The 25,215-nt window shown below is 46.1% G+C and overlaps 2 protein-coding genes across 2 annotated transcripts in view; one reads left to right on the forward strand and one right to left on the reverse strand.

Annotated features, from left to right (window-relative positions):
• The window catches only part of THTPA (thiamine triphosphatase), a 1,084,607-nt gene that overhangs the window by 658,472 nt on the left and 400,920 nt on the right, over positions 1–25,215 (reverse strand). The window lies entirely within an intron of this gene.
• Positions 1–25,215, forward strand: part of ZFHX2 (zinc finger homeobox 2) — a 394,460-nt gene that overhangs the window by 327,685 nt on the left and 41,560 nt on the right. The window contains exon 9 of the mRNA XM_069633958.1: positions 3,605–8,446. Coding sequence (XP_069490059.1) covers positions 3,605–8,446 — 4,842 coding nt within the window. The remainder of the gene's footprint in view (positions 1–3,604; positions 8,447–25,215) is intronic.

Consider the following 25,215-nt stretch of genomic DNA (forward strand, 5'->3'; position numbering starts at 1 on the left):
TTATCCTTCGGAGGTAGACACAATGTTGTATGATGAAGGCTCGATATACACAAATCAGTATTGTGGTCCTGGTCGACAGCTAGTGTGGAGACATCCACATCTACGCAAGACAGTATAAGCAGTATAGTTTCTTATGTGATTAATGTAAAGCAGGATCATACAATGCTGTATATACAAGGTTATTTAATGGCATATATGTTGATGTTAAAAACTGCAAGAAAAACATGCAAACATACAGTGTCAGACAGAGAACAGCAGGATGTGAACCAGTACTCGGGAAAGACCTGTACTGTACAAACGCCGGTGGAATCTACGGGGGTCACTCAGTCCCAGAAGTGTTTCCACTCTACGGTGATATTGAGTCCAGTTCTTACTGTGTCCAGTTTGTGGACCCATTTCTGTTCGAGCCTCGTGAGCGCTAGATTGTTATCCCCTCCTCTTTTTTGTTGTTGTAGTTGTTGTAAGATTGTCCAGGTCAGTTGCTCATTGGTGTGGCCTTTTCTGCTGTAATGCTCCACTAGTGGTTTATCCTGTATGGAGTTCTTGATGCACGATCGATGTTCACTTATCCTTTGTTTAATGGGTCTGGTTGTTTTCCCAATGTAAATGAGCTCGCAGGGACACTTTATCACATAGATTATGTTTTTGCTCTCGCAGTTCGTATGTCTTCGCATTGTCCAGATGAAATTGTTATGCGTGAATGTCTTGCTGGTCTTGGTGTAGCGACATGCGACACACTTACCACATGAGTAGTGTCCTACTATGGGTGGTAGGCCCCATAGTGTGTCTTGTTGTTTTTCCGGTTCGAGAAATGTATGTACCAACGTATCTCTAAGGTTCCTGTTCTTTTTAAAAGAAAATAAAGGTTTTTTGTCCAAGGTGCCTTTGTTTTTTATCAGGTGCCAATGCTTGTTTATGGTGGTTTTTAACTGATAGGGTTGAACGTGGTGACACAGACTGTCCGGTCTATGGGTTCCTTGGTGCTGTTTGTCAGACAGATAGTGCGGTCGGTGTTGGCTGCTCTTTTGCAGGCCATTTTGATGGATTTTTGGATAGCCTCTTTCGCTGAGGCATTTTTGGAGTTGTTGAGCATGATATTCGAATTTTTCTTTATCCGTGCAGTTCCTGCGTACACGAAGAAATTGTCCGTACGGTAGGTTGTATTTGAGTCCTAGTGGATGGAAACTAGTGAAATGGAGTAGGCTGTTCCTGTCGGTTGGTTTCCTGTATAGTTCTGTTTTTACAGAGTCTCCAGAGCGGTAGTTGTGGAGGTCCAGGAAATTTACCGCTTGATGATCCCATTCGATGGTGAATTGGATGTGGCAGTTTCTCTGATTCAGCCATTTGTGGAACTCAAGCAAAAGTTCTTTGCTCCCCTCCCATATTAGGAGAACATAGTCGATGTATCGGCGCCAAAGCAAGATGTGAGCTTTGTAGGGGTTGTCATCATGGTAGATGTTGTCGTCCTCATGTTGGGCCATGTATAGGTTGGCTACGTCAGGGGCAAAGGTAGCCCACATGCTGACGCCTTTCACCTGCTGGTAAATCTGATTTTGAAAAAGAAAAAAGTTCTCGGTCATGGCTAGTCTGATACACTCCAGCATGAAGTTGGTGGGAGTGGACGTGATGTCGGTTCTTCTGTTGAGGCAGATTTTTAAAGCTTCCAGTCCTTCCTGTTGGGGGATAGAGGTGTAAAGAGCTTGTACGTCCATGGTAGCCAGGATGGAGTCGGCGGATAGGTGTATATTCTGTAGGACCTTCATGGTGTTGGTGCTGTCTTTGATGTATGACTTCATATGTCCGATGAATGGCTTCATGAAGAAGTCAGTGTACAAAGATAGAGGCTCCAAAAGTGAGTCACAGGCTGAGACGATGGGACGTTCGGGTGGTTGAGTGGCATGTTTGTGAATCTTTGGAAGTATATAGAAAGCTGGTATCCTTGGGTGGGTTTTGTTGAGGAAATGTCGTTCATCTTCGCATATCCAGCTCTGGTCTTCAGCGTGTTTTATAAGGATGAGGATTTCTTCTTGCAATCTCTTGGTGGGATCTCTGTTTATTTTCTTATATGACATTTCCTCAACAAAACTTCATGAAGCCATTTATCGGACAGTAATTTTCTATGAGTGAGGAACATTGACATATGAAAGTATGCATCTTTCATGTCTTGAGTGATCATGAATACTCCCCTTATAGGAGAGGAATAACCTTGTGGAGTGTGGTCATTCTGAACTTTTGAGGTATTATATATTTTTCTGGTTGTCTTAGATCTAATACTGGCCAAAGTGTCTTGTCTTTTTTGGGCGCCAACAAATAAAGGGAGTAAAGGCCCTTGTTTACCTGGTTTGGAGGGTCTTTTTTGATGTGCACGTCTGTAGGGTATCACTACATATTATCCCCACTAAAAATATTGCCGTATATATGGTCGTCTGGAACGACAATAGGAGATATTTTTGGGCGGGATAATTTTTGGGGGGTTTGGCAGAAGGGTTGCGGGGGTGTCCCCCGCTCCTTTAAAAATAATGCGGGGGTGTCCCCCGCAGGTTCCATGTCTTAATATCGCTGCAAAAATATGGCAATATTTTTGTATGCCGATATATTTGCGGGGATATTAACATATGGAACCATCTGTAGTAGGGCTTCGATTCAATGGCCCCACCACACCATGTCCTGGGAGGAAATGGGGTGACAATGGGGTGACAAACTTCACAAAGAAGTCCTTTCATTCTGACCTTTCACTTCAAAAGAAATTATTTCTTTCTGAAGTCAATTAATTTCTTTGAGATGAAATGTGCATGCGCTCGGACTTCACAAAGAAACTGAATAATTTCTTCCTGAAGGCAGAGCGCATGAAATCCAACTTGACAAAGAAATTAAATGATTGCACAGAGTAAGAGAGTAACAAAGGCCTGATGGTGAGACAAGAGCAAGGAATCTATGTGATTGCTGCACCACCCGTAATTGCGCCAATAAAAATGTCGACACCAATTATCAGAAAGATCTCTTTACACGCATCCCCCGGCCCACATTTCCCTTCCTGACCACCCAACCCCACTTACCTTTACGGCGGCACATTTCTGTGAATGGTAAGCGGGGTACACCCCTGCAACGCCCGACTCCTGTTACTGCACCCAAGGAGAGCGGGAGTCACCCCCGCAAACCCTGCACTGCTTGGGTACAGTAATGGGAGTCGGTTCTTTGTGCGCCCCCAAAGTCACAGTGACTGCGGGGGCGCACAAATGAGACCGATCTTTTGGTACGATTCAAGAACAGGCATGGCTGCATGCACATCCTTGGATTTTGCTGCATAAAGTTTCAGGTCCCATCCCCATTGATGGACATCCCAAGAATATGGAGGAAAGGGTTTCGAAAGTAAGAAATAGTAGAGTTTGTATACTGCTATAGAGACCTCATAATCAACTATACAAATCGTGTTTCCTGTACAATGAAATAGGATATTTTATGAGGGTTTGTTATTTTCATGGTTTAACATGAGATCTGCCATAGAAATAGTTGCTGGTTCTAAAGTATCTTAATGCTGCCCCTAGGTGGCATACATTCTTGTTGGTGGCTGTTGAATGATATTTTATGTTTTTCTACTCTTCAGATGGCAGCACCGAAGCAAGCTCTGAGACCCCCATCGATATGCCTGCCAAGATCTTGGACAAGGGGAAAGAGAAAGTCAAAGACCATGCAGAGTCAGAAGACTTTGATGAGGCAGAAAGGCAGGTGGTGGAGAAAGAGGCAAGTGATGTCTTACCATGTCCTCTTTGCCGTCAGAGGGCAGAGAGTTTCCCTGAGTTGCGGGAGCATTTGGAGAACGAGCATCCTGAGCTAAGCCGCACTGAAATTCAGCAACTCTGCGGCCCTGGTGGGCACAGTGAAGAGGAGGAAGAAGAGGAAGAGATGGAAGATACTGATGAAGTCCCAGGGGGTGGCGGCAACCGTCCAGGAATTCCAACAAAAGAAGGGAAGTTGATGCCTACAGACCCCGAGGCTGCACCCATCACCACACCTGGTGTCCCACTGGATGCTCGACAGCCTGTCTCTTACCGTAAAAGCACAAATTTTGCCCTAGACAAATTCCTAGACCCTTCACGGCCCTATAAGTGCACAGTATGTAAGGAGTCTTTCACCCAGAAGAATATCCTGTTGGTTCACTACAATTCTGTTTCCCACCTGCACAAGATGAAGAAAGCCTCCATTGACCCTTCGCTGCCATCCCGGGCCGAGGTCACCACTGCTCAGGACAAGCCCTTCAAGTGTGCAGTGTGCCGCGTTTCGTACAACCAGAGCTCCACACTGGAGATCCACATGCGCTCTGTGCTGCACCAGACACGCTCCCGAGTGGCCAAGCTGGAGGTTGCTGGCAGAAGCACTCCAGACCCCAACAGCACCAACTGCATTGAGAAATCTGACAACACTACTGGGAGTTTTAATGCAGAGCATGGTAGCAAGAACACCTCTGCTTGTTCAACATCACCAAAAAGTGACAATGCTCTGTCGGAGGTCAAGGTAGAAGTGCAAAGCACAGATACCATACAGAAAGGCCTGGCGGTGCCAGGCTTGCCTTTTGTCCCACCGCAGATGCACCTTTCCCTTGATCTGCACCGGCAGGCTTCACTACTACAGTCATCTTTGTTTGCACCACCCCTTCTGCCTCCTTTCCCACTTGGTCCTGAGACCCTGCTCAAGCTGCAGCAGCATCAGCAGCAGCAGCTCCTACTGCCCTTCTATCTGCACGATCTTAAGGTGAACCCTGAGCTAGCCATGCAGGCCTCACCTTCCATTCTCTCTCTGCCTGGCACTGGTTCCATGCTATTCAGCGGAGGAGGCTTAATGAAACCAGTGAATGTGAAAGATGAACCTCAGCAGTTGATGGAAATGCCACCATCCTCCACTTCCTCATCCTCTCCTGCCCAGATAGCCCAGTTGGGCAGTGAAGCAGAGGCTGCTGCATCACAACCTCCATCTGACAACACAAAGGATGACAGCAACACAAAGGACAATGTTGCCGGGACTCAGGAGCCCATGTTCATGACTGAAGAAATATCAGACGGCATGAAAGAAGAGCAGTCATCAGTGCCACCACTAGGTGACTCCAAGATGAAAGGGTCAGAACCGGAGCAGGCCACCAATGCTATGCCTCCACCACGTATCCCAACCGATGTTTCACGAACAGCGTCTAAAGCCTTGCTGGAGAACTTCGGCTTTGAGCTGGTGATTCAGTACAACGAGGGAAAACAACACCTTCTGCCAGCCCATCCTCCACTGTACCAACCGCAGCCGGCACCACCTCGGCTCCCACGGGGCCCTGTTGGGGAGCACTGTCGCGAGAAGCTGAAGTGCGAAACCTGCGGGAAGCTCTTCTCTAACATGCTGATCCTGAAGACACACGAGGAACATGTGCACCGCCGCTTCTTGCCCTTCGAGGCACTCAGCCGTTATGCCACACAGTTCCGCAAGAGCTATGACAACATGTATGCTCCGAAGCAGCCAGTGGTTATGGTGCCATCTGAAGCCACAGCTGCTCAGAAGGCCCTGCAGGTACCTACAGAGGTAGCTGGCCAGACCCCTCAGCTGCCTATCCCACTGGACTTCTCTCTCTGCCCCTCTTTCCTGATGCCACCCCTCTCACTGCAGGCAGTTCCTCCTGCTCTTCCCAATGTGGAGGAGCTGATGTCTGCTGGCTTGGCCCAAGCAAAGACAAGTGAAGTGGCAGTAGAACCTGACCCTGGCGAGAGCCGCAGCCCTCGCACCCGCATCACCCCTGAGCAGCTAAAGGTGCTGTGGAACTACTTTGACATCAACAACCTGCCCTCAGAGGAAAAGATATTACAGATGTCCGAACATACTGGTTTGGCTGCCAAAGTAGTGAAGCACTGGTTTCGGAATCGCCTTTTCAAGGAGCGACAACAGGACAAGGACAGTCCATACAACTTCAGTACACCACCGTCATCTGGCACTGCTCTTCCAGAAGGCGAGGAGGCCACTGAGGGGGGTGCCCCACAGATGCCCAGTGCCGAGCTCAGCCGGTCTGACCGCTGGGGTAGTCGGCGCTTCTCACGCACCAAATTCTCAGACTTTCAGTTCCAAGCCTTACAATCCTTTTTTGAGACCAGTGCTTACCCCAAGGACTGCGAGGTGGAGAAGCTTTCTCAACTGCTGGGGCTGCCCAACCGGGTTGTGGTAGTATGGTTCCAGAACGCTCGCCAGAAGGCCCGGAAGAACGCAGCTGACTCGCCATTCCATGCCGGCGAGAAGGGGAAGGAGCCAGGAGCAGGGGACAGATGTGTCATGAGCGGCAGTAAGCAGAGCACCTGTAAGAAGTGCCACCTCGACTTCTTGTGCATCTTTAAACTCATCCAACACCTGAAAAAATGCTACAATGACCAGCTGGCAGATGAGGAAGCCGAGGACGACACACTGCCTCAGGAACCAGCAGAGGAGACATGCAGGACTACCCAGGACCCAGCATCTGCCACCATGCCCCCTGAGATTGAAACAGAGGTACAAGGCTCCCAGGAAGATGCAACTTCTCTGGTCTCTGAAACAAATGATCAGGAGGAGCTGCAGATTGAGGGAGCAGTGGGTGAGGATCCCATGAGTGGAGCAACAGAGACGGTATGTGAAGCAGAGACGGTGAAAGTGCCACCACTGCCAGACACGGAGGCCATTTCAGAGCAACCCAATGAGTCAGAGAAGGAATTGTCTGTGCCGATCCCTGAAGAACAGCCACAGCCCCTAGAGCAGTCCTCTACATCTCCACCTCCACTGCCCCAAGACTCAACAGCAGAGTCACATCAGGGTAGCGATAGCACCAACATCTATTCCTGCGATCAGTGCCAAGTGTCTTTTGCCACCCCAGAGCAATTGGGCAAACACCAGAGTCTGCACATCCTGGCTTCCACTCAACTGCCGGGGCACCTGCTGGACATGTCTCTCCTAATGTTTGACCACAATAGTTCAATGCTTGCTGCCCCCCTCCTGCCTAGTGGCTTCAGCACCCTTCCCAGTGCCATGGGAGAAGCCATGGCAGCAGCAAACCGCAAGAGGAAGCTTGACGAGGACAGCCTGTCACCCACCGAGAGTGAGGCAGGCTACCTTGGTGATGAGCCACCCAAAGACAAGCGATTGAGGACCACCATACTACCAGAGCAGCTGGAGATCCTACACCGTTGGTACATGCAGGACTCCAACCCCACTCGCAAAATGCTTGACCGCATCTCTGAGGAGGTGTCCTTAAAGAAAAGAGTGGTGCAAGTCTGGTTCCAGAACACTCGGGCCAGAGAGCGCAAGGGTCAGTTTCGCTGTGTACCACCACCTCCCTCCCCCAAGCCCTACAACAAGTTCATCCCTCTGGGAAAGCCAGAGAACCTGCCACGGCATGCAACAGACACCCCTCCTGGACCACTGATGACCAATCGCAGCCCCAGCCTACAGGTACTGAGAGATACAGCTGCCTTTTACTACAATGCTGCAGGCATACACCATTCCACTGCTCCAGCACCATCACCTAGGGCAATCCCCTCTCCATGCCAAAACACAGCCATATCCCAAACTTTCATCAATAAGGCAGAGACGTGCATTCCTGCACGTGAACCGGCCACTCCAGACCCCACCCCAGCTGAACCTGCAGACTCTGCCACTGTCTGCACTGAAGAAACAACTAACAAGGAGAGTGGGGCAGGTGACCCACCACCACTCGACAACGCTGACGAGGGCAACCAGCGAGTATCTCCGCCACTTCCTGCCATGGAGACAGAAGCAGGTAGCCCTGGTGACCTGAGCGACTCATCCAGCTTGGCCGACCCAGAATCCCCAAACCCTGGCACACAGAAGTATACAGACAGCAGCCTGGATGCACTGGGCCAACGGCGTTTTCGAACTCAGATGAGTAGCCTGCAGCTTAAAATTATGAAGGCTTGCTATGCTAATTACCGCACACCCACCATGAGCGAGTGCGAACTGCTGGGCAGTGAGATTGGCCTGCAGAAGCGTGTCATTCAGGTCTGGTTTCAAAACGCTCGTGCCAAGGAGAAAAAGGCCAAGCTGCAGGGACTACCACCGCCAATGGGCCTTGATTCATCGGGAGATACTCCCCGCACTGAGTGCACTTATTGTCGCATCAAGTATGACTTCTATGTGTCCTGCCGCAGTCATGTCTTCTCTCGCCAGCACATCGCCCGACTGCGGGAGGCTATACAAAAACAACTAAAAAATGAAATTAAGTACTATGACCTTGCACCGGCTACGGTGGGTACTGTACCACAACTCAAACCAGACCTAAAGACGGGGACATCCATTGCTGTGCCCCCTGCCACTGCCAGCTATCCACCCCTGGGCTTCAAGAATGCATCTGCCACCCTACCCAGACTTACTCCGGTTCTGCTGTCCGGCCAGCAGGGGCCCTGTGCCCCCAACGGGGGGATGACCCCATTTAATACAGGTGAGGATGGTCTTGGAGAAGCATTCAGGGTACTGGGAAATGCAAGTGTCACCACAATGTGCAAGCATAGTCTCATATCAAGGCAAAACAGGGAGAGCGACACTAGGAGAAACAAAATATATAGTAGAGAAGGGTGAAGGCAGGCCAACAAGTGTGAAAAGGGAGGAGAGAAGAACTAAGTAGATGAAGAGATAAGAGAGCTGCTGGGAGATATCAAAGGAGACAAAGGGAGAAAGAGGAAAGCAGAGAAAGCAGCATGAAAAGAGAAGGAAGAGTATAGGCGGTTAAAGGGAAGCTTAAATAGGACTTTGGTGAGGAGAGAAGGCAAGAGGAAAGGAGACCAAGGAGGAGAGGAAAAAACATATGAAGTGGAGAGTGGAAAAGCAGATAAAGGTGAAGTGAGGAAAGGAAACTGAGATGTAAAAATGAAATCAGTACTGGAAGGGGAAAAGAAAAGGGGACTGGGAGAGAGGAAATGGGGTGAAATGCAAAGAAGATGCAGAAGGAGGGAGATGAAAGAGGACAGAGAAGAATTCAAATTGAAGTATGCAGAGAAAAGAGGCATAGGCCAGATGTAAGAGGGAAGGCCTAACGTTAGTTGCCTGATGGTGTTAGCATTTAGCGATGGAGCAGAAGGCATTCTAGACTGCCCGCCAAGAGTCAAGTTAAAAAGGTTTGAGGTAAAGCACTGCAGACTAGCCAGACAAGCAGAAGCACTCAAAGTGGTTAGTGTATATGTTCCACAGGCCCTCTATCAACTGACAACCTCACGTTAGTGCCTTCAGAATCATTTTTTTCTGGCAGCTGTTCTTACAACAAAAAAGCTTATGCAGCTCTGGTGATCTGCCTAAGACACCCCCTGAATCAAATGCAGGCATGCACAGTTATAGACATACTCTGAAGACCTCCTAGAGGTGAGGCCAAGATGCATAGCTCTGACGAAGCTAAAATGGTCCACCTGGTTCTGAGACTGGTCTAGGGCTGATGTCAGCCTGCAATGGTATGGTGACCTTGGGTAAGGAAGCCATGAAAGATGTGATGCCAGCCTGAAACTCCTCAAACAAGAGCTTTGGCTCGTAGCTTAACTTATTCCATAAACTGGAGGTATGCAAGTCCAGCCTACAATTCGAGGTTTTGACACTGAGATCTATGCCCCTGACAAATATCACCCCTGCCATTGTCCTGAAATGATATCTAGGTTTCATAATGAGGGAGTGATATTATGGTATGGCGTCCTCCGCAAGCAGGAAAGTCTGTGTTCTGAGACTTTTGTTGAATCACTTCATCTGAACTGCCTCCCGATCCTGGTAATTGGTGTCAATTGTACACATGCTGTAAATGGTTCCTTCGTGAGCCTATCAAAGTAGAAACATTCCACTGCATTGGTTGGCTCAAATTACTATGCCAGTTGATCCCATCCCATGATTGAGACTTGCTGCCAACATCGAGGACCCAGGCAATATTTATTAGGAAGAGACCTACAAGGTGGACACCTAGGTGCCAACCCACACCACATGGAAACCCTGACATCTGGAACCCTTCCTGTGCCTGGACAAAGGTTTGGGTTGGACTGGTACTCAAAGTCCAAACAGATTGTTCCTACTAAAGTAGGACAGCAGTTGTCAAGAATGCAATCTGATCCCCACCGCCCTCTGTGTTGTGGTACAAGAAACTAATGTCAACCCTGAGAGATTTCCTTTCTTCCACTGAAGCACAACTTATTAGTGTTTCTAACAGGTCTTTGTTGAAGGAATAGATAATTAATTTTGGGTGCCTCATAAGGTTCTTTGCACTGGGAAGCGGCTAACCGACTCATTTCGAGGTAGCTTATGTTTCTTTTCTTCCACAGAGAAACTCTTATCTGGTCATTGAGCAAGGATCCCATCAGCCAGGTGGGAGTCTGTATTTTAAAACACCTGGGTGGATTTGATCAATCAACACCGTATTGGCATCCGTCTTGAGGCCAATCCTAAATTATCCTTGAGAAAATGGACATCTGTGAAGCTGGTACTAGAGAACCAGAGAGGATGTAATTACCACCAGAGATTATGTGCAGACCAATGAATGAAAGCCAAGTAGGTAAATGACAGGAAGAGGTGGGTAGAGGTGAAGAGCACGGTTTGAAACATGGGGATATGGGAGAAGGCCAGGTTTGCATAAAAATAGATGGAGACAAGGGACGGGGTTGAAAGACAAGGTGGAAGGAGTGAAGCAAGTAAAGGGAGAGTGGGAGGTGGAGTGGAAGGAAGGAAGGAAGGGTGGGTGGGTGACAGGCTAGAATAAGAGAAGAGACTTAGGGAAAGAAGTATAGAGATGGGAAGAGAGAAGTTGAGGGAGGGACTAGAGAGTCACAGAGCAGGGAGAGAACAATGTGGAGAGATATAAAAGGGGGGTGGTGGAAAAGAAGGGCATAGATAGATAAAGGGACATACAAGAGGATTGAGGGAATTACAGGTAGTGGTGGGAAAAGGCCAATGATAGAGGTGTAGCTGAAAAGGGAAAGGGTGATGTAAATGGATGGGGTGGGAGAATGGATGGGAGAGGGTGATATAGGGAGAACACAGGTTAGATGACTGGAGGAAGGGGAGATTTAGGAGGAGGAAGCAAGGTAGATGGAGGGATTGAGGAAAAGGGATGTGGGTAGTGATGGTAGAAGAGATTAAATGTCAGGCCGCTTAAGAGGGGCATGTTCACTGTTAGCCATAAATGTAGGATGATGAGAGGGGAGGGTAGAGGCAGTTGAAGTTGAGGGAGGGATGGCAGTCAATGTGTTGAAGAAAATAAGTAGAGAGAGTTTGAAAGTGGCAATTTGCTTGTGAGTCAGAAAGTACCTCTTTTTTTACATATATACCTGTTGTCTCCTCTCTTGCTTTCTCTTGCTTCTCAACTTCTATGTCTACCCATTTCCTGTCACTCCTACCCTTTCCTTTTCTGCCCAGATAAACCCTTGCTTGATGCTGGGATCTAGCTGCTTCTTTTCTGAGGTGCTGTTGGGTTGCTGTCTCCTGCCATCCCTCATTTTGATTATCCCCACCCCACATCTCAGTTTGGCCAAGAGCCCTACACAGCTATCATAAATGTAGACCAGCAACCCTCTGCCACAATTACTTCTTCACAGTACAGACCCAAACTACAATGTTCTCCCTGTGTAGCCAGCCACCTCTGGTGTGAAAGGAGTGTCCTGCTATGACAGAGTGGAATGGCTAGGTGAATACTGGCAGCTGACAGGTGATGACTTGCCTGTGTTCCCACAGCAAAGGCTAGAGGCACATGTTGGTGAAGTCACTCACTTATGGTCACATTCTAAGCGGCAGAACCAAAGTTTGAGGCACGGGGAGCTGAATGCACTTGCCCTAGGTCACATTTCTACTCCATGGCAGAGATAGATTTGTATTATAATGGCTGCTTTCATGACAGCTAGGATTTGCCACTGGGTTGAGCAGGATCAAGAAACACGTTTCTGAAAATATATCCATCCAAGCAAATAATTTAAAATATCAAAGAATATAAATACTGAAAACCAGTTGCTTTTTCTCTTATTTTTTAAAAAGGATTCTTAGGGAATTGGGTGCTACCCTTTTAAGGCCACACGTTTTCTAGACTTAACAGTGGTCTATTATTAGTGAACTAGTACTGTGTTAGTTGACTAGCATGAAAATCTGACATTGTGTCTGGTGGTTAGGAAAATCCTTTCGGGTTCATCTGTGTAAACATTTTAAATTCACAAACCTTTGCTATGTATGCAGTCAAACAGAGGACAAGTCATTATTAAGAACTACATTTAGTCCCCAATCCCGAGCTGGTCTTTTGACAGGAGGAACATCTTAAAAAACCCTTTTAAGAAATCCATGAACAGAAGAATAGTGATCAAGAAACACTGGTATTGCTTCTTCCGACAAGCTAAATGGTGAACACGTGAACTCTTAATGAAAAATATACAGCAACCTACCTTGGAAGTTGAAGAATTTAGGGTAGAACTGCTTTTTGACAAAGCAGACGCAGAAGATAAGATCAAAAACCTCTTCTATAATGAAAAATCTGATCTACCTAAAGGGTTACGAAGGTCTTCTTTGTGTACATTATTTTTAGCTCTTTAATGATCTTCATACAAACTGGAGGCAAATCTAAATTAGCATATTTTAAGAACTCAAGAACCAGACTGCTAAACTCAGTGATTTTTAATGCCCTGACCTGCAAACTGGAAAGCAGGTGTGCTGTGAGCAGCCATCTCAACTAATTGTTGTGACATGAAAGGCGATCCAGGTACCATCACTGGTACAGGAGGAAAGATAGTTAAGACATTTCCCTGAACAGAAAATGATACAAGAACTTTGCTCTAGGATCCTTCATATAAAGTTTGGTTATTTTGCATTTTCAGTGGCAAACAAGTCAATTTCCAGAAAACCCTGTTCACTAATAATGGAATTGACTACTTCTATATTTATTGCACCAAACTTGTAATCTTCACAAAGCACTGTTTTTAGTTAGTGTATCAACTGTGGGGTTTTTGTCCCGGTATGTCAGTCACTGTTATCGAGATATCTTCATGCAGAGTCTAATCCCACTGAGACTGAGTTTCCGTTGAAAGAGGGAGAGGTTTGGTTGCTCCCGGTTTCCAGATATAAAACATTAATGTTATATAGTTGGTTTGTATTAGGATTGAATATCAGTGTCAAAGCCTTCAGAGCAAAACAGACTTCTCTGAGTTTCAGCATGTTGGAGACCAGGGCCTATGAATTGTCTTCTATGGATGGGCACCCCATCCTTGAAGAGATACATCATTGCCCATGGTCACTTTTGCTTGTGTTTGATATAAAATGTATTACTTGTATAATATTTGGTTTTTGTGCCACAATTTAGTGAGTCCTCTGCTTCTGTGTGATCATAACTTCCCACGCCCCTGATGATTGATGCCACTGGTCATCGTGACAAACCGGCAGGGATCTCGTATTTGGCTTGGCATGACAAAACAGGAAAATACAAGATGCCACCCACTATTGACTGTCATCCCGCTTGCAAAAATTGGTTCTTTAGAAAAAGATGATCTGAAGCAAGGATTTGAATCTCTTCACCAAAGAAAGTACTTTTTTCTCTTTCTGTGTCCAGAATAGGGCCTAAAACGATACTTTCTTGGAGGGAATTGCAGATGATTCACAGCGTATGGAGCAAATGTAGTTGTGCGTTTCAGTAAGCCTTGAGCTATTTTGAAGGTTGTCACTCTAATCAACCAATTATCTACCTAGGGTTCAATGAGAATTCACTGGCTTCCTTAGATGAGCAACCACCAATGCTATATATTTAGAAAAAACAGGAAATACTTCAGGCTGATTGGCAGCACTTTGAATTGATAACTCTGGGTTCCCACTTGAAACCAGAGATACCTCCTTTTAGTCGATGAACCTGGAATATGGAACTGGGTGTCCTGAAGGTGTACTGTGCTCATCCAATCTTCCTTTTGAATGTTAGGTATTGTCTGTTGTGAGCACAGCATACAAAGTATGTGTTCATTACAGTGATAGAGTGTACCAAAAAAGTAGTGGAACCGGGACACCGGTGTGGGAAAGAGACGAAGGAAGGGAGCAACTTGCAACACATTTGTCAAGTGTTTCATGCTGGTTGACAGCTAAGTTAGTTGAAACAGATTTCAGTGTAACAGTAACTGATATCCGGTGGTTAAATGGAGAAGTGTGCTTTAACTTTTCACAGAACAGTTCTGGAATGGTGAAAATGGTTGCAAAAAGTAGTGGAGCTGTTAACAGTAAATAATAAAAGTAGTGGAACACCGCTTGTGACCGTTCCTGCTTACTTCGATCACTGGTTCTTTAAGAATTTGTTGACAAACTTCAAGTCCAGAATGGGTCTCAACCCACCAGGTGATTTTTTCTCTTTTTTGATAGGCTGGAACTGTGTTGACTGTTCCTTTTGTTTCTCACAATCAGTGCCATTTGCTCCAACATGGAAAGGTGAACACTGTACATTTGAATTGTGTATCCATTTTGAATTATTCCGAGCACCCAGACCTCTCTGGTCCTTTTTCTCAAGATTTGATGATACTTTAAAATTCCCCCTCCCACCTCGGTGCTGAAAAGGTGGAGCAGTAGGGGCAGGGACAGACATTGGGATTTTGAGGACTGAGTTGAGGCTTTACTTAGTGCTGCTTTACAGGAGCCAATTGCCAGTGTTACAGATAACCAGTGTACCAGTCAACTTTACTCCCTAAAAACTACTGACAAATACTCTCAGCAACGATGCCGACGCCTGCTTTTTTTTTACCCACACAAGAGTGGTAGCAACAGAGTAGTGCACAGGACGTAGCTCTAATATGCTAATATGTCTATCTGATCCGAAGAGTAAGTTTAAGGCAAGCCATCATCTTTTTTTGCATATTTTGCATAGCTCTACGTGCTAAGACGTCTGGTTATAAAATTATACCTGTTTTAAAGTTAAAATAGTCCTGTACTTGACTAAATGACAGAGATTGGAAATACATTTTTTTTTATTTACTCCCTAAAAAATCATGTATCCCCAACGTCAAAAATAGGGAGTAAAGTCTCTCACTCAAAAATCGTATCTGGAGCCTAGTAGATCATCTTTTCTTACACTTTTGATGTCGATGATCGGGTGATTTAACCCTCTAATAATTCTGCTTTCTAACTGCTTCAGATTTGTAGCAATGCTCGTCAGATGGCTTCTTGTTCAGCATACCCACTGATGTAAGGATTTCCAATTCGGTTTTCACCCTCATCCTGAGCACCAATTAATGAACCCGTCCCCCACCCCCCCGAAAATGGCAAATCCAGAATATCTTTTTGCGAATAACATTTGAGCTCTTTCTGAAGTAGTTAGTTGGGTAAAAAAGGCCTCCAAATTTGCACTTGCCACTAGCAACTGGCGAATGATAATTGACCGTTACTGAGTACGAAATGGTGTGGTGTTTGTATGCGGCAAACTTGCATGCCAAGGGGCAAGTGACTGTTTATGCTTGGCTAGTAGCTTGTAATGTGTCATTTTTACTCCAGAATATAAGAATATTTTAAATGAAAGCCTACACGCGTGTCTCTTTTTTTTGTAAACTCTTTTTATTGAATTTTGCAACAGAACAATCAGAAAGTGAAAAAACATTCCCTCCGCCCGCCCCCCCCAGCGACTAGCTTAAATCTCTTAATTCTCCATCCAACCGGTCTGCAACTCTGTGTTCATTGTAAATCCAATAGTGTCAAACGCTACGGGCACCACATCACCCTGAAGTCATCCTTAAGCACGTTCAGTACTTCCCCCCAGTCCGCCGCAAAGGTCTGCACCTTGTCGTTCATGGCATAGGTCGCCCATTCCAAAGCAACAATTTCCCAAGTCTTTCGAAGCCAGTCTTGACACTTAGGGACCTCAGGGCCTTTCCATCTTTGCGCTATTTAACAGCCTAGCCGCCAGAGTCAGAATTGCTTTTGCTTTCTCCCTTCCTCTAGTTTCCCCTATCCCCGAGGCGTCTCGAATGCCTAAGAGGATTTACGCTGGAGTTCTGTCGTCCCCCCGGCCAAAAGCTTGCTCCTGTGCTTCCCGTATTTCTCCCCAAAAGGGTCTAATCTTTGGGCACTTCCACCAAATATGCTCCGCAGTACCTGCCATTCCACACCCGCTCCAACATGTCCCTGATATTGTAGGGTAAAACCTATGAAGCCGGGCAGGAGTATAATGCCACCCGAGTAGTATCTTATACCATGCCTCTGGCCAATTTGGGTATTCTCCTCCACAACCGTTCCCACTCCATCCTACCAATCTCACGTCCCAGAACCCGTTCCCATTCCCGTATGTAAGCCCATTTAGTTCCTGCATATGCGGCAGCTAGAATTTTGTAAATGTTGGAAATGATACCTTTCGTTCTGTCATTGGTGAGTAGGAGTTTCTCAAATTGTGTTGGGTCTCATGTGGCCACCAATCTGACCCCTGGCTGTAGTACCCAATGACTTATCTGCGCATACCGGAGTCTTTCGCCCTCTTGTATAGCAAATTCCCTCTTACAGTCGTTAAAGGATAGCAATTCCCCACCCCGGAACATGACACACAGTCTCCTACAGCCTCCTTCCCGCCATTTTTAAAAGCCCCCTTCTCCAATCCCGGGGTAAAATCCCCATTACTGAAAATGGGGGTAAAGGGAGACGGGAAAGTGGTAATCCCCTTAGGACCCGCCAGCCTGTCCCAAGTATCAGCCATAGGTTTGGTAATAGAGCTCTGATAAAGAAGACGGGGTCTATGCGCCTTCGGGAGTCACAACACTTCAGCTACGGTGCGCCACTGCCCTATCCATTCGCACCCATAGCTTATTTTGTGTACCTTCTCCCTTCAACCACTCCCTAATAATGCGGAGTTGTGTTGCTTCGTAATATCGCCGAAAATCCGGCAGCGCTAGACCTTCCCTCGCCCTTAGGCGCCATCAGTAGCCTGGACCCCACCCTGGGTCTTTTCCCTTCTCAAATAAATCCCCTAGCCAGCATTCCCAGCTCCTTGAAGAAGCTCGCCGGAACCGGCTGAGGGATCGCCTGAAATAGATGCAATAGCCGTGGGAGTGTGACCATCTTAACCGCGGCTATCCGTCCCAGCCATGACACCCTAAGATCTCTCCACCTCTAGAATTCCCTCTTAATTGTCTTAAGGAGCGGGGGAAGTGGGCCGCGTACCATCCTACTAAAGTTGCAGTGATTCTCACCCTCAGGTAACGAATCCCTCCCGGGCTCCACTGAAAGAGAGTGCTCTCTTTTAGCCTATCCCGTTCCGCTGCTCCTAACGTTAGGTTCAGGACCTCCGATTTGTTAGCATTGATTTTTAATCCTGAGGCTTCTCCAAAAGTATCCAGCAGGGTCATGCTAGCCTGAAGTGACTCACTTGGAGCCAACAACGTAAGCAGCATGTCATCCGCAAAAGCTGCAACCTTCTGTTGCTCCCCCCCAAAGGGAATGCCCCGTATCTCAGTGGATTCCCTGATTGCTTGTAAAAGTGGTTCTAGATAGATCGCAAAAAGTAATGGGGAGAGCGGGCAACCTTGTTTTGTCCCTCTCTGCAGATGTATCCGTCTCGAGGCTGCCCCATTCACCATCACTCTAATCGTAGGGGCTTGGTAATTGGCCCTAACCATTGTCATAAACTCCCCCCCAAATCCCACCTTTTCCATTACACGGAATAGGAAAGCCCACTCCACGCGGTCAAAAGCCTTTTCCGCGTCCAATGCCACCAAGACCGCGGGAGTGTTTGTTTTCTGCACTTTTTCAACTATATGGGCCACTCGCCTGATATTGTCAGCGGTTTGCCTTCCCCTAATGAACCCGACCTGATCGGGGTGTATTAATTGTGTTCGGATGGAGTCAAGTCTCTTCGCCAGGATCTTAGTATAAATCTTAGCGTCGATATTAATCAAGGCTATAGGGCGGTAAGATGTTCTCTCTTCTGGGTTTTTATTTGGTTTAAGGATGAGGGTGACCTTAGCTTCCTACCTGAATGACGGAATGAGTTGAATTATGACGTCAATTGCTAGGCCAGCTGCGAGATGAACAACTTATAAAAAGCAGCAGTATAGCCATACGGGCCAGGGGCTTTGTGTGCGGGAAAATCCCTTATCAAACCTCATACCTCCTCCTCCGAGATTTCTTGATTAAGGGATTCCCTCATTTCTCTACTAATTTCCCCCAATTGCACTTTTTGCAGAAACTGCTCTTGCAAATCACTGCGGGGATGCTGCGAGGTGTATAGGGAATCATAGTACTCCGCTAGAGCCTCCTGTAGCTCTTCCTGCCTTGTAACCCGATCCCCTGAACCTACTTTCAATCTTTCAATGCTGTAATCGCATTTCTCGCCTTTTTGCCCCTTAATAGGCACGCTAAAAGTGTGTCTGGTTTATTAGCCTTAGCATAATACTTTTGCCTCACAGCTAGTAGGGCTCCCTCCGCCTTTTTCATACGCAGAAGCTCTAGCTGCCCCACCGCTTTCCTGTTGTCCCGCATTGCTTTCCGGGAGGTGGTACCACCCGCCGCCTGTCTAGCCGCTTCTACTTCTGCCTCTAGCTGGGTAATTGCTTCACCCGGTGGGCCGATATCGCAATAAGCTCCCCCCTGAGAGTGGCCTTGAATGCATCCCATATACCCTCAGCAGTATCCTCCTTCCTATTGATATCGAAAAAGACCTTGATTTTCTCTTCAATACGCCCCCGAATTTCCGGGTCTCTCAGTATGGCCCCTGGTAATTTCCAGCCCCAAATTCCCTTTACCCTCCGACCTAGCTCCATCACCAGAGAGACCATTTTGTGGTTCGCTACCCTTATTAGACCAGTGAATACCTCCTGAATGCCCCCCATTAGGCCTACTGGCACCCATATATAATCAATCCTAGATTGTGATCCATGGACACCTGACCGAAAAGTATGACTATCCTCATCCCCCTTCAATTCCCTCCAAACATCTCGTAACCCCATCCTGCCAATCCTTTCCTTCAGCTCCCCGGACATTACGGCTCCCCCCCTCCCCCCGCCTCCATCCTTCTCCCTGTCCCATGCGATATTCAGATCCCCCATTAGGACAATATGACCCCAACTTTGATCTTCTAATCCCTTTAGAATCTGTTGCAGAAATTGCTCTTGACCGGAGTTAGGAGCGTACACTACCGCTATTGTGTACGGGGCCTCTTGATACTTCCCCCTGACCACAATATACCTCCCTTTCTTATCTCTAGTCACATCACAGACTCTGAAGCCCACTGTATTCCGAATAGCCAGGGCCACCCCCTTTGTTTTACCTTGACCTGAGGCATGGAGAATCTGGTCGAAGCCACGCAATTTTAATCTACCCTGATCTTTACGCAGCAAGTGTGTTTCCTGAAGCCCCATAAAGTCTGGCTTTTCTTTCTGTGTGAAATGCTCCAGCTTTTTCCTTTTAAGACACGTGTGTCTCTTGATGCAAAATCAGCCTAATCTACAGCAGATATAACAATGTGGATGAAGACAACTTCTCCCTCTGCCAGAGATCTAAACCTTCTTGTTTTTGTTTGGAAGTAAATGGTACAGAATGTTTTGAAATGTGTCTTACAGGAGCCTGCCATACCTGCCCGAAAGAGCTTTATGACTGGTGCCCTCATTGCTAGGATACTAGTATTATAGACTTTGTTGGCAAGGTGATCAATCATTTTTTCATCTTTATCGAGAGGACTTGATGCTGATGTTCCAGATGTGTAACATGATCTTTTTTTCTGCAGACACAATAATTGATTCTACTGTAGTTTAGTATGGGAGAAAAAGTGGAACCTCCAAAGGAGCACTTGGTTGTTTCTCTCGTGCGTTTGGACATGCTCTAGTAGTAGCCCGTCTGAACCACAATTCCTTTGCCAGCTCCATATAATTTGACAAAAAGGGTACATTAAACATTAACGTATTTGGAAGCTTTAATATCTCAAAAATAGCAAATGTTATTTCCGTAGATGGGATGGTTTGCATTTTTAAAACCCCCGTTGTTTATCTATCAACTTATGCAAAATGTCATCTGGTGAGTAAGGTTCGGCAGGCCCGAGTTTCTCTGCGTCGGAAAGTGACTGTGGCTTTTTGGTTCTCCTAATAGAACAGCTGTATTGTATGCCCCTGTAATTGGATACCCTGATTGTATCATCAAATCAGCAGACCATGGGGCATCTGCAGGTTGGTTCACTCAGTTGCACTTTGTATGTTTGGAAATTAATTTAAACTAAGATTTGTGAGATCTCACTAATTGATCTAGAAATTAAAATAGATTTTGTATTGGAACTGGTGCAGGTGGAAAAATGTCTGTCGGAGCCTTTGGCATTGAACATCTTCTCAATACCAATTTGCTCCATACTACTGAAGAATATCTCAATGTTGAACACCTTGCATGGGTGGCTCCTGCCTCCTTGGTGATGCCTGACATCCAGGAGCTGATTTTAGCTCCTGCTCTTCGAATCTCAATTTTGAGCCTTGGAATATCCATTTGTTTAAAGTGTTTGAAGATGCTGCTGGACTGGTAGGAGTAGCGGTTATAAATCATGATGAAGATTGCATGGTAGAGAAATGATAGCTTTTGCTGCAAGTAATACACTCTTACCATCTTACCACTCTTACCATCTGCACAAAAAATCAAGACCCAACAGTACATTATTTCATCCAATAGTGTAGCTATGTTAATACATGCCCCGGCCAAATAACCTGATATGCAGAGATAATAGACTCTACCAATCAGAATCAATAAGACGCAAAGATCTTACAATTATAACCGCATCATGCAGAGACAAGATGTAGAAACACGATAAATCACTATAACAAGGAGGACATCAAGACACCCAAGGACGAAGAGAAAGGTCTTCGAGAAACCCAAAGTGGACCACCTCAAGCAGAGGTGTGGTATAGGCCGTTACGACCACATGCACCCCCATAAAGAACTATGTAAAGCAAAAACACAGACCACTAAGGATTACGTGGAGCAGTCAAGCAATATAGAAAGCACAGTGTGAACCCCCCCCACAGTTGAATTTATCAAGTATACAAAAGCATACAGGAAGCCCCCCCAAGCAGAGACAGAACGTAGCCCTCCAACCCCCACGTATCACTGTATTTTACAGAAGCAAGCTATAGCAGCGAAAAGATGTGTAGAGCCCTACCTATTTGACAACTACAACTATCTTGACAATAGCACAATGCAGATTAGATTGGGAAACTTGAACTCAAAAATGTTGCCCTTATAATGTGGTGCCCTCAGGGCTCAATCTTAGTCTTATCACTATTTAATGTTTACATGAAACCCCTATAAGACATTATCAAACTCTTCTCAAAATCTTTCCCATTAAACACTGATTATTCTCAGGTACTGAGAACCTGATCAGAATAAGCATATCATTGAACTCCTCCAAATAAACCAGGATTGGGCCATACATGATAATATGTGCCTTAACACCTCTAAAACAGAGGATATTGGGCCTCATTACAAGTATGACAGAGGGGGGAAAAGATTGGTGGTAACAGAATTACCGCCAATATTCCTGCTCCGCTATACTATGTGTATGGCCTTGGGGTGCAGGTTTTACCTCCAGCATCAACATTTTATTCCACCAACCAGAATAAAGATGTAGCAATCCCTGAAGTATAACCACATTAAGCAGAGAAAAACACAGGCACCCCCACGAATAGCCACATATAGTCAAGCCAAGATCTAGAGATCTCCCAAAAAATCCAGATCACACAGTATGTAATTTCTCACAAAAATAACCACATGAAACCACCAATTCATGCACCCCTAAAAATAACAGCATCAAGCAGAGATAAGAGACAGGCACTGAATATGACCCGGCTCAAGGAAATTCAGAAATAACTACATGCATCAGAGATAAGATGCAGAATGCAGTCACAAGATGTTGAATCCCTCAAACATAACCACTAATAAACCAGCGACAAGAATGAATAAGCCTAAAAATTACCACATGCAAAAGAGACAACATGTAGACCCCCCATAACACTCGAAAACTACATGAAGCAGACATAAAACTGAGGTCATCTAACAATGGATATTAGCAAGTCAAAACATAGACTGACAAAGACAACACCATCAAGCTGGTGCTCATTGCAGAGACCCTGGAAACACCATGTGAAACATGACCATAATGTCCAAAATAATACACGTCCAACAAAGAAAACACTTAGAAACACTGAAATGTAACCACAGCAAAGAAGAGACTGAGACCACAAATACAAATAATAGCAAGTAAATACCAGGAAAGCTGAAGCAGCCAGTAGCAAAGGCTGGAGAAATAGCAAGCTGAAGTGCACTGCAGCACAAGGCTGAAAACATGGGTTTGTAGGGAAGGCATGGTATCACAAGTATGACACTGACACAATGGATACAATTTGTAAAACCTTTATTGAAAATGTTGGGGTTGGAAAAGCTCCTATTTTGCCCTATAACTAAGATGAGAGTAGTCTCGACCATCAACAGTCCTATTGGAGTCCGTCAAATCAAAATGGGCTATGCTAACAAAAACCTAATGCCTGCGCTATCTCCTGTACAAAAAGTGTAAAAAGGAGAAATGTGCGCAAAGGAAAAATCAGTGTTCAAAAGAATAAAGGTAGTTGAACCAGCTCTCCTCGTCACGTTAAACCTCACTGAGAATGGCTGTCCTGTAGGCAGGATGACACACTCTGGCTCAGTTTCTGGCACTCTAAGCAGTTCCAAACCGTGGATTGAGGCCCACCTGGCCTTCCACGTTGAAGTCTTTCTTGACTTTCAAAATTGTACTCCAGCGTAAAGTTCACAAAGGTCCCCCTCTGCCGGGCTCAGACCTTACAGCAGACCGTTCACATAGGCCCCCCTCTGTCGGACTAAGACCTCTCACATCACAGATCAACACAAACTTGCAATGGGGCTCCCTTCGCCAAGCTTATTATACTTCGGGTTTCCCTCAATCGGCCTTGCACCCCTTTCGGATGTCGAAGACTTTCGAATGTGCGTAGCACTATTTACAGACCACTGCAGGACCACTTTGACTCAAAGTTCACGTTTACTCTCGCTTAATTCACTTTTGCTGTTTGTTTGCTTTTTACCTTCAAACAATTTACCTTTCACAGAGACTTGACTGGGCTACTTCCTTTCACCGCACCACTCCGTTACTTAGTATCGCTGATCACACAGCTGCCTTTACTTCAAAGTGAATTCACAGGTCTGCCTTTCTTCACGTCTCATCCACACGCGTGCAGCCTTCACTTGTGATACAATGTTGCTACTTCACCGGCTGTGTGCGCTTCTTTCTTGTTTTGCTATTTTCAATTCAAAAGTCAAGGTTAGTACCACAAGCTTGGCATTGCCTCCCCCACTCTGCCGTTCACCCCAGGAGGGTCGATGGCGTCCTTGATACACAATGCAATCTTCACTTGTGGGATCTGGCCTTCTCCACATGTCTTTCACGGTCTATCGGAGGCAACAGCCTCCAGTAGGGAACCCTTGGGGTTTTCGGCCCGCTGCTCTCATTCCTTGGTTCGTTGCTATGCTCCAGTAGATGTGCCTTCGTACCAGAAGTTGTGCTCGCACTGGTGTTCTGCCTTGCTCAGAGTGTGTGTTTAGGGGTTGCCGTTTATTTGTGTGAGGAGAGCTAACTGGTATCAGGTGAATGCACTTAGTGCAAAGTTCCTGACTTTCCCTTACCCGATTAACGGGACATGTCCAGTACGATGTGAGAGAGTTAGTCAAGTTACTCTCAGTCACCCTCTTCCTCCGCCTAGTGTTTGTATAAAAAGGGAGTGGGGGAGTTGGGACTTCGGAAAATCCTACAAAATAGGATGGGGTAGATGAACAGAAAAGGGGAGAATACCGTGTCTCACCATCAGCTGTCTCACCCCCACTCCCTGAAAACCCCTCACCCAGGTGGTCCCCCTGCACTGGTCCACCCCCAGGGTCTGGATCCAAAGGTGATGGCCGTGCCCTGGCCACGTGAGAGAGAGATCCATAGCGGACTAGCAGATGGGACAACCTGTGGTTTCTCACAGTATGCTGAAATAGGTTGCATCAGAAGGCAAAGCAGGTTGTGGCAGGACTTGGAAAAGACAAGCTTAAGAAGGCTGTAGCAGGGGGTGAATACAAAACCAGCTTTAAAAGAATGTAACAAGGAAGTGAAGAAGAAAAAGCCATCTGTAGCAGCAAGGGATTAAGATTAGGAGGAGAAATTAAATAGCACCATATTACTACCTCTTTCTTTGGGCATTGAACAGAAATGTTTTAATGATTTCCTGTACTTCTAATGATTCTCTTCTTTTCTAACTTGAACAGGGAGAATTTTCCATAGGGACACTAATTGGGCAGTGAAAATGCGATAACCCCCGTTTTCCAAATGAGATTTAGGGGGATGAGAAGATTTAGATCTGCTGAACGAAAAGTAGATCCTTTCAGATAGTAGGTGTTGTGGCAAAGCAGAAAGGCATTAACCTTATACATTTTGGAATGCACAGCCAATGCATCTTTTTCCAAGGCCAAGGTGTGTATAACTGTATGGACAGTTTTAAAACAGTTTGAGAAGTATCTTGGCCATCTGGTTATGAATTATTTACAATATTACAATCTAAGTATATTTAGGTAGGGCAAGATAAAGAGCACTGCAGAAGTCGACCCATGGTGAAAGAATTGCATTTGTCAGTTGTACGTATGACTGATTATATTTCTAGCTACCCAATATGGCACTTACTTTCTTGTTTACTTGTGGTATCAATGAGATTTGTCTGTCAGTGGTTACCCACCCGGATTGCGTACTTTGTCTGAAGGCTTCAGACAGGGGACATGGGCTGCGGCCAAAAAGTTGGATTTTGTGTAGTTTCCATAGGGCCACGAGCAGGGATTTATGGTTTACCGGCATATATCAAACGGCTGCAGCCTGCATTGAAGATCAAGCAAGCTGCTACAGACTGGATTAGTGACTGAAAAGAAAGTGAGCTGAAGCAAACCAGATCACGAACTAAAGAGAAGGCAAAGTGAATCAGTGGATTTGAAACTAGGCAAGCTGCTGCTTGGCCTGAAATGAAGACAATCTGTAGCATGGGCAGAGGACTAGATAATCATAAACATCATGTAGCAGAGTGGGTAGCTTAATCAAGCTATTGTAAGGGTTGAACACAGGATTACCTGACCAAGGTAGTGCATGTGGTAAAGCTCAGGCAAGTTGTGGTATGGCAGAAGACCAGGTAAGCTGAAATTGCAGGTAAGAGAGGCTGCAGCGGGAGTTGAAGATCAGGCAAGGTGTGAACATCTGGT

This window comes from Ambystoma mexicanum, chromosome 13 (genome assembly GCF_040938575.1).
Source record: "Ambystoma mexicanum isolate Mex_15411 chromosome 13, UKY_AmexF1_1, whole genome shotgun sequence".
Taxonomy (NCBI): Eukaryota; Metazoa; Chordata; class Amphibia; order Caudata; family Ambystomatidae; genus Ambystoma; species Ambystoma mexicanum.